The 10,000-nt window shown below is 41.0% G+C and overlaps 2 protein-coding genes across 2 annotated transcripts in view; both read left to right on the forward strand.

The window, feature by feature from the left end:
* The window catches only part of LOC146307932 (5'-AMP-activated protein kinase subunit gamma-2-like), a 38,362-nt gene that overhangs the window by 16,859 nt on the left and 11,503 nt on the right, over positions 1–10,000 (forward strand). The window contains exons 5-6 of the mRNA XM_084710426.1: positions 6,472–6,707; positions 9,990–10,000. The exon at positions 9,990–10,000 is cut by the window's right edge and continues 38 nt beyond it. Coding sequence (XP_084566552.1) covers positions 6,472–6,707; positions 9,990–10,000 — 247 coding nt within the window. The remainder of the gene's footprint in view (positions 1–6,471; positions 6,708–9,989) is intronic.
* On the forward strand, positions 2,260–3,885 carry LOC146307933 (uncharacterized). The gene has a single exon (XM_084710375.1). The coding sequence runs from the start codon at positions 3,160–3,162 to the stop codon at positions 3,883–3,885; it is 726 nt and encodes a 241-aa protein (XP_084566501.1). The 5' UTR covers positions 2,260–3,159.

Here is a 10,000-nt window from a genome sequence, read left to right on the forward strand (position 1 = left end):
CTCTATCTCACACACACCCACGCACACACACACACACACACACACACACACACACACACACACACACACACACACACGCACACACACACACACACACACGTTGACTGGAGAAGAATGTGTGACCAAATATCCAACTAACACACAATGTTTCCATGAGATTCCCCAGAACGTTCCTTCCATTGTTCTTTCTCTTTGGTAACCCTCTCACAGCGTTGTAAGAACATGGTGCATATGTTCCAGTGAAGTAATGTTCTCCTGAGGTTCCCTGCTCTTTGCCTTGTATAACGTTCTCAGAATGTTTCACTAATGTTTTTGTTTAAAGCAACGTTCCCAAAACATTCAACTAACCTTCTGAGAATGTTCTGGGAACATATGTTAGTTCCATGTCAGATAAATGTCCTGTGTAGAACCAAAATGCTATTTAAAGTTTAAAAGTAATGGAATGTTCTGTGTGTCACATGACTTTTGTTTTGTGTGGCGAGCCTGAAGTGACATCACGTCACATGACTTTATGTTGTGAGTCACTTCAGTGTCATGTGACTTTTGTCGTTTTCTCCTAAACGTAACCGAACAGTGACTCTTTCACAGCGTTAATCAGGTTTTCAACATGTTACATGAAACATGACAAAACTACAACAACAAACATCTTTTGAGCTCGAGGTCAGGTAACAGACACACATACAGGTTTATATAATGTGCACATAAAATATACTGAATTCTAAAAGTAAACCGATTATGTAAGTCTATGGGGAAATGATTTTTTGGTTGCAGTGTTTCATATGACGTTGTCAGATTGGCGTCGCAGCACACGCAGTCCAGTCTTTCAAACTGCAGTTATTGTGACAGGGCTTGGCTGCCTACGCAGGTCACATGACCATCTATGTATGTGGACCCTGGAGAGTTACTGCCCCCCACCCCCCCAAACTCTGATCCCCCATGATGCAGCAGTGCAGCTGCAAACATCTGAAGTTACACAGACCCTCCAGAGTCAGGTGTCCTGAGCTGACCTCAGCAGTATCAGGTGTGTGTGTGTGTGTGTGTGTGTGTGTGTGTGTGTGTGTGTGTGTGTGTGTGTGTGTGTGTGTCGTCCCTGTTATAGTTTTGTTATGATCAGGTTCTCCGAGCCAGAGGGAGACATTTCTGTGTGTTTCTGCAGCTGTTAGGGTCACTGCTCTGCCTGTCAGTCCAACCTGAGGGTTAACTTACCTTCTCCTCCACACTACAGTTAATGCACCTGTCAGTCCAAACTGAGGGTGATTGTAGCTGTCAAACTAGAGTTAAACAAAGCTCAGTGTGTGTGTGTGTGTGTGTGTGTGTGTGTGTGTGTGTGTGTGTGTGTGCATGTGTGTGTGCGTGTGTGTGTGCGTGTGTGTGTGTGTGTGTGTGTGTGTGTGTGTGTGGACTCCTGCTGCTGCTGTTTTATAATCTGTGTAACTGTGATCCTTTAATAAACTGAAGCACATCAGGCTCAGATGGAGCAGAGAGACTGCTTTTGTTTTTGTCATCCTCACACACACACACACACACACACACGCACACACACACACACACACACACACACACACACACACACACACACACACAGAGGCACACTGAAAAAAGTGTCTCTCTGAGGCTGAAAATATGCCACCAGCAAACATCACTTTTGTCTTGTTATGTTGTTTTTGTTTTGTTATGTTGTTTTTGTTTTGTTATGTTGTTTTTGTTTTGTTATGTTGTTTTTGTTTTGTTACATATTAAGTTGCGTCTCAAAGAGACAAAAACACATTTGAAAAACTCAACAGCAGCGTCTCTCCAGAAATGATCACATGGTTACTTCATGTAGGAACTACTTTCTTCCTGCAGTAGAATCAACTGGAACTACTTTCATTCTAATTGAGGGCCACTTAGAACCCTACTGAGGGCCAAATTTGGCCCATGGGCCACAAGTTGAATATCACTGACATACATGAATGTGATCATGTGCTTAAAAACAAGTTTATTTGCAGCTTTAATTTACTAAATTCATCTCCTGTTTAAACTCGACTGTCTGTGTTTAACAGCCTGATTTTAGTTTCTACACTTTTTACAGTGTAAACAGGAGACGGGGGTGTGGCTAACATCACACACACACACACACACACACACACACACACACACACACAGTGAAGAGTGATACTCTGCAGGGCTGAAACACTCTGAGGACAAACTCTTTCACTGACTCTTTCTTGTCCGTCTGTCTCACCTGATCACCTGTCTGTCCGTCCGTCTCACCTGATCACCTGTCTGTCCGTCCGTCTCACCTGAGGACCAGACCGGACGGAGGACAGGGTGGATTGGACTTTAAAGACGCAGTTTGTGGAACGAACAGAAGCAGCGTTTGATTCAGTGTTTCTCTTCCCGACGCCTGGTGTTTGACTTGTTGCTTTGTCTTCTTTTTCAGGGTCAGGTTCTCCGGTTCTCTGGTTCTGTGAGGTTTTTTACTGACGTTCTCTTTATTCAGAACTTTTCATCAGATTCTGCATTAGCCAATCAGAGCAGGTTTTTCTGTGAGGAGAGCCTCACAATTGGCTGAAGCCTGATAATTATTTTAATTAACTGAAACAAAGTAAATTTAGTTTGGTTTCTTTTGATTTATCAATATTTGTTGAGTTAAATATTTTTATATTTTGATGACACTGATCTTTAGATTTAGTTTAGTTTGATTTAAATGTTTGTGACATAAACATTCTTTTAATTAACTTATTGATGAAGCTTCACTTCTTTATTCTTATTTACGACATCCCAGAATATGTTTAAATTTTAGCTGTAATTTCTTTGATTGATTTTGTGTCATATTTTTATTTCAGTTTGGTCGACTGGTTTAGTCGAACTGATAACGTGCAGTTTTGTTTGAATTTTTCTGTATTTGTTTATTTGATAGTTTTGTCGAACAGCGGCAGCTGATGTCGTACTTATAACAACATGAAGCTAAACATCAGGAGACTTTAGATCTGTTTCATTTTTCACAGTAACAGACACATTAGCCACGTTAGCTGTCAGGTTTGTGTATTTTATAGCACAGAATTGAAAGGTTTGATAAATGGAGGATGGTGGCACCGTTTGAAAGCCGGAGAGTTTTGACATTTTTATTTCGTTTCCGTTCGTTTTATTTTTGTGTTTTCTGAATGAACTGACTCGATGGCGATGAAACGTCTGAGCAGCCTGATGGTGAGGAAGTGGAAGGAGAAGGAGAGGTGGACGGGGAGGAGGAGGAGTGAACCGTACGGAGGAGGACAGGAGGAAGAGGAGGAAGAGGAGCAGAGGAGAGACAGACAGACACACAGACGTATGCTGAGGAGGAAGTCTGAGCCCTGTGGACAGATGGAGGACAAGATGGACGAGAGGAAGAGTGAGACCAGCAGGAAGAAAGAACGCAGGAAGTCTGAAACAAACATGGAGGACAAAGAGGAGTGGGAGTATGGGACAGACAGGAGGAAGACGGAGACATGCAGAGGGAAGGAACGGAGGAAGTCTGCATCATGGATCATTGTGGAGGACAGAGCGGGAAGACAGACCGACAGGAGGCAGAGGGAGGCGGACAGACGGGTGCTGCGACGGCGGTCGGAACCCTGTGGGACCCTCTATGTCCAGCTGCTTCCTCTGTCCAACAGGAAGAGGAGGGAGCTGCTGCAAAGACGGACGGGACGCAGGACGTCCTGCAGCGAGGACGGAGATGGACAGATGGACAGGGGGCCGGGGGACGAGTTCAGACAGATGAGCAGGGGGATGTCAGAACCCATTGGCCCTCTGGACAAGAGTAAGATAACGAAACCTGACATACAGCAGGATCACGGAATTAGGATACAAAAAGAAGGTAACTGTATTCTACTACAGTTACAAGAAAGAGATTACAGTTACATTTAGTTAAAATGGATTATTAGCAGGATTACAAATTTACAATGTCTCTGTTATCTTGTTTCAAAATCAAATTTAAAGAAACATCCATTGGTAAAACCAGCCGCTAATGCTAGCTACACAGACCAACCGCTAACGTTAGCTACAAAGACCAGCCGCTAACGTTAGCTACACAGACCAATCGCTAATGTTAGCTAGACCAATTGCTAACATTAGCTACACAGACGAACCGCTAACGTTAGCTACAAAGACCAGCCGCTAACGTTAGCTACACAGACCAATCGCTAACGTTAGCTAGACCAATTGCTAACGTTAGCTACAGAGACCATCAGCTAACGTTAGCTACACAGACCAATCGCTAATGTTAGCTACACAGATCAACCGCTAACAATAACTACTCAGAGGGACTGAGGGAGTTCTACAGAGAACCTTTTTATACTCCAAGGGTTTAATCAAGAACCCACCAAGGAGGTTCTACTGAGAACCTTTTTATCTTATGGAACAAAGAACCCTTCACACAAAAGTTCTTCAATGATTTCTTTGGATGAAAGGGGTTCTTAATGGAACCCTTAGTTTCACTAAGAACCCTTGACAAACCCTTTCTTCAAAATAGGGTTCTCCAAAAGCAAGTGGTTCTGGGTTTAACCTTAGCCTTTTAGAAAGAACTCCTTTGGAACCCTTATTTCTAAGAGTGTATAACAAAAAACAAAGAGAAGTTGCAGAAGTTCAGAATCACGTTAAGATTTTGCAGGTTCTCTGAGAACATGTCTGACAAACAGAATAGTACCTCAGATTCACTGCTCAAGGTTCCTCCACAGAACATATCTTGTGGAAACTGTGTATCTGTCAGTTGTAACCTTGGTGGTGTCTTTGTTTTAAATTCTAAGATAATCCACTGGATGTTTGAAGGAACGGCATTCTTCCATCCAGTGATCTTGTTTCCTATAAACTTTTATGACTAAAATATAAATATAACTGCCTATTGGATGAAATTCTAAAAATTAATAAAACAACAAAATGTTGGTCAGTTTGTGTAATCAGCATAATTAGCTCATTATCAGTTAAAATAAAAAGGGAAATCTAAAATTCATCACATCTTCAGACATTAAGTTTATTTTAATGTTTGAGAACTGTACAGTGTATAAGATATAAAAATGTATTTCTGTCCCCGTCGTCATGATCTTATCAGCACATTAAGACGGGAACAATCAGTCCTGAATCATCTTTAATATGTGTTTATTTTGTAATAATGACCCACTCACTGTACGTTATCACCGATATTATACATATATTTATATATGTATATATTTTACTTACAAAAAAGAAAGAAAATCAGTTATTTGACACAAAATGTTCATTTTAAAAGGATTTTATGGATTTTAAAATAATTTTATCACTCCTCCAGAGTCTATGACACGATCTGCATCCATAGCAACAGTCTGTTCTTCATAGCAACGGTCTGTTCTTCATAGCAACAGTATGTTCTTCATAGCAACGGTCTGTTCTTCATAGCAACAGTATGTTCTTCATAGCAACGGTCTGTTCTTCATGGCAATGGTCTGTTCTGCATAGTAACAACTATGAAAGAGACTATCCAGGTGAATCATGGGAAATGTAGGATCCAGTGTATTTGGACTGAAATGTCAGGAGGCTGCTCAGGTCTGTTTTTAATCCGTCTCTCACTAGTCCAGAGTTTGGTATGGACAGTTCTCACAGAGAGAGAAAGTGTGTGTGTGTGTGTGTATGTGTGTGTTTGTGTGTGTGTGTGTGTGTGTGTGTGTGTGTTTGTGTGTGTGTGTGTGTGTGTGTGTGTGTGTGTGTGTGTGTGTGTGTGTGTGTGTGTGTGTGTGTGTGTGTTAATCTGTTAAAGTGCCTGTCTCTCACCTCACTATGTGGAGTTTCCTATCAGTGGATTGGTGTGTGTTTCTGACTAAGTGTGTGTTTGAGGTACAAAGTAACCTACATTCTACATTCTCTCTCTCTCTCTCTCTCTCTCTCTCACACACACACACACACACACACACACACACACACACACACACACACACACACACACTCACACACAATTTTTTCATCAAGGGTTCTTTGTACGAAGTGGGTTTTTGGGTTAGTTTGCCCCTTTTATTTCTACAAGTGTAACCCTAAAACCAGACCCCACCCCCTGACCCTAATCTAATTCTACACTCTTAGAAATAGATTCCAAGTTGGTTCTTCCTGAAGGTCTGAGGTTCTTCCCAGAACCATCGACCTCTGAAGAACCATTTTTTGAAGAAAGGGTTTCTCAAGTGTTCTCTGTAAAATGAAGGGTTCCAATAAGAACCCTTTTTGGACAAAATAGTTCTTAGAGGGTTTTTAAAGTCCTTGAAGAACTTTTTTCTATCAAGAGTTCTTTGCACCATAATACAAAGAAAAGGTTCTGTCATTGAGGATAAACTACAGATACCTGAAAAGTGTGTGTGTATGTGTGTGTGTGCGTGCAGTGACTTACTGTTTCCTGCAGGGAGTGATGTTTCCTCATTTACAGGTTTCCTTTACACTCAGATACTGACTCTCTCCTCCTCCTCCTCCTCCTCCTCCTCCTCCTCCTCCTCCCAGCCCACAGCCTCTCCTCCCCCCCTCCTCCCCCTCCTCCTCCTCCCCCCCGTCAGCAGGAGGAGGTCAGCGTCTTTCGGCTGGAGACGTACCTGACAGAGCCGAGGCGTCCAGAGACCAGGAGGCTGCGCTCTTTCTCCTCCCCTCCTGACACCGGACAGCGCTTCTCCTCCTCGTCCTCCTCCTCATCCTGCCTGCAGCCGCCTCCTCTGGCTCCGCCTCTTCCTGTCGGCACTCTGGTGAGTGAGCAGCGTGTCATGATCCACGTGTGTCAATGTTCATTTTGATTTAGTTTTAATCATTTGACTCATCTGAACGGTTTTAGTCGAATAAAATGTTTATTTATGTAGCACCTTTCAAAATAAAGTGCTACAAGACAGAAATAAAAATGGCAGACTGATTTAAAAATCATTTTTAAACACTAGCAAAGGTAAACAGCAGGGAACAAAAAGTTGAAGTGAAGTAAATAATATAAATTAGTAAAAAGACATAAATCAATAAAAGAGGGGGTCCAGGAAGTGACTTCACAGACAAAATCAGACTAAAACCCCATTAAAATCAGTCATGTTGTTATATGCTCAGTGGGTGTGTCTTGTGGTCAGTGGGTGTGTCTTGTATTCTGTGGGTGTGTCCTGTTCTCAATGGGTGTGTCTTGTGGTCAGTGGGTGTGTCCTGTTCTCAGTGGGTGTGTCTTGTGGTCAGTGGGTGTGTCCTGTTCTCAGTGGGTGTGTCTTGTGGTCAGTGGGTGTGTCCTGTTCTCAGTGGGTGTGTCCTGTTCTCAGTGGGTGTGTCTTGTGGTCAGTGGGTGTGTCTTGTGACCCTGACGACATCTTCGAGCAGCACCTGTCACTCTCTAGAACAACCGGTGATGAACTCTGCCAATTGTTGATACATTCATCACATGATTGGACCGGATTGTTAGATTAGCAAAACAAAAATTACATAAAAGACAAAAATTATGTAACAAGACGTAACGATACGAAAACAACAAAACAAGATGTGTCAAGATAAAAATGATATAAGATGTAACAAAAAAAACAAAACAACACAACAGAGACTGTGCAACAGACAGAGACGGAAAAGCTGAGGTTCAGTTGTCCTTCAATGTCCTTCAGAGGATGACATTTTACTTTTACACTTTGAGGACATTTCAGAGCCTGAGCTTTTCACTTTTACTGCAGTAAACAAGTTGAATCAGTACTTCTACTTTTACGTGAGTATCTGTACTTGTGTCCTCTGTCTGTCTGTCTGCTCTCTGTGAATTATTGATGCTCTCACTCGACTCAGCAGTGATTTCATGTCTCAGCTGACGCAGCGTCCACAAACGACTCACAGAAACACGTCAGCAGGAAAAAACAAATATCAAATTTCCCTCTGAAGAACACTCAGCTGTGAGAGCTGACTGAACTTCGGCTCTGATCGGCTCTGATCGGCTGTCTTCGGTCTCGCGCTGTGTTGCTGACACATTGAAGCAGTGTCAAGTGTGCACAGGTGACAAGAACAGGACCGGTAATTATGCTTTCAAAATAAGACAACTCAATCAAGTCACAAACAAAACAACAACAACGTAACAATAGTAGTCGTAGTAGTAGTAATAATAACAATAATAATAATAATAATAATAATAATAATAATAATAATAATAATAATAATTTCAGACATCATCTGTCATAAGCTTTTTTTTTTTTTTTTGAGTTTGTATTTCAAACACAGGAAGAAATGAATAACATAATATATTTTAAAATGATATTGTTACTGCTTTATAAGAAGAAATAACACAAAAAGACCCAAAGCAAAATTAAAAAGCAGTGAAAGTGTATACACTGTGAGGTTTTAATTTGAGTGTAAATCAAGAATCATTTTTCAGATTTTACTTTAATATAATATTTATTAATTAAAACTTGATACAAAAATAGATTAAATGGAAAATTAAAGCACATAGAAAGTCAAAGTAAATATTTATTGATTAAGCCATTTATTGATTCTTTTTATTTTAATTTTGTTACAGTCACAGCTAAAATAATTAGTTTATTACTCAATCAGTGAAGTGAAAGAAAATTTGTTATCAACTATTTTGATGTTTTCAGTCATTTTACGCAGGTTGAGATTTCTTTTTTTCAAACATTTGTACTTCGTACTTTATACATTTCCTCGTGAAATCACACACTTTTACTTAGAGGTAAACATTTTAAATGCAGGACTTCTACTTGTAACAGAGTATTTATACAGTACGGTATTAATACTTTAGTAAACTTCTACCACCGCTGTTTGATTTTCTCATTCATCTCGATTTGTATATACGTCGTCATGACAACGATATGCTTTTATTATGAAATAGCAAAGCGGAAGCGCAGCATGTTAGTTCCGTTAGCTTGGTAGCTGCGGGGTCATGTTTAAAAGGGAACCCCAAACCTGCGATCTCGCGAGAGTGATCATTTTAACACAAATCATGATTTTCCTCTAACCTTAACGTCCCTAAAACTAACATATTTCAACCAAAAAGTATTAATTCTTTCGCTGACATTATTAGCACAAAAAAGAACAAGCGCTTTAAAATATCTCGCGAGAATTACGCAAATCTAGGATTCCCTTCTGAAAAAGAGCCTGCTGTGGCTCCGGTGGTCGCGGCTTCTGTTTAACCTGAAACCGAGCGGCGGGCAGCGGCGATCTTTACCGACAGAAGACGAGCGTTTACCGGCAGCTCAGGTCCTTCCATCCGGACAGAGACACAAGATGGAGCCGTGAGGATCAGACTGAGTCCCAGTTAAACATCCAGAGGTCCGCAGCAGAGAGAGAAGAAGGAACGATTCATGAACGGAGAGTGTCAGGTCGGTGCTAATGTGAGCTAACAGAACGTTACAGTTCATCAGTCACTGAGCCGCAGCGGCGGCTGCAGCGAAAGAACCTTAGAAAAATAATGATTTTATCAGAAAAAACGCCCTCACTTTGTCACAGTAATATCGAAGACGCCGTCCTTTCGTTATGTGAATGATAACATGAAACTGTAATAATCGGCTGCTGTCACAATCACCGAATCAATAAATAACATGGAGACCTGATTACTTGATTACCAAATGATGCGTAACACCAGGCTCCTCAGGAACAGATAAATACCTCCAAACCTGCGACATCACGCTCCTTTAAATACATTCAGCTCTCATATTATTTACCTAAATTGTATTATTATGATTAAATGCTTTATTAGACACATTAATCTCACTTTTATGAAGCACGAGCTCATTTTCTGTTTTATCCCTTTCTGAAGGATTTTTGTCACCTTTCACCCTAATCTGTGTGCTGAAATGTTAAATAGATTTTAATCTATCAAATTAAGGGATTTTTTATTCCCTGTTGTTGACAGTCCAGCCTCCTGGTGATTCAATGTTTTATTAATTTTAAAATGTTGAATTTCAAGATGAAACTGACTGTGGTCAGCTAGTTGCTGTCCATGTGTGGACAGATGTGGACAGATGTGGACAGTCTGTCTGGTCTGAGTGACTGACGGTGTTTGTTGTCGGCAGGTGGAGGTTAC

This window comes from Lutjanus erythropterus, chromosome 21, assembly GCF_056507025.1.
Source record: "Lutjanus erythropterus isolate fLutEry1 chromosome 21, fLutEry1.hap2, whole genome shotgun sequence".
Lineage (NCBI taxonomy): Eukaryota > Metazoa > Chordata > Actinopteri > Lutjaniformes > Lutjanidae > Lutjanus > Lutjanus erythropterus.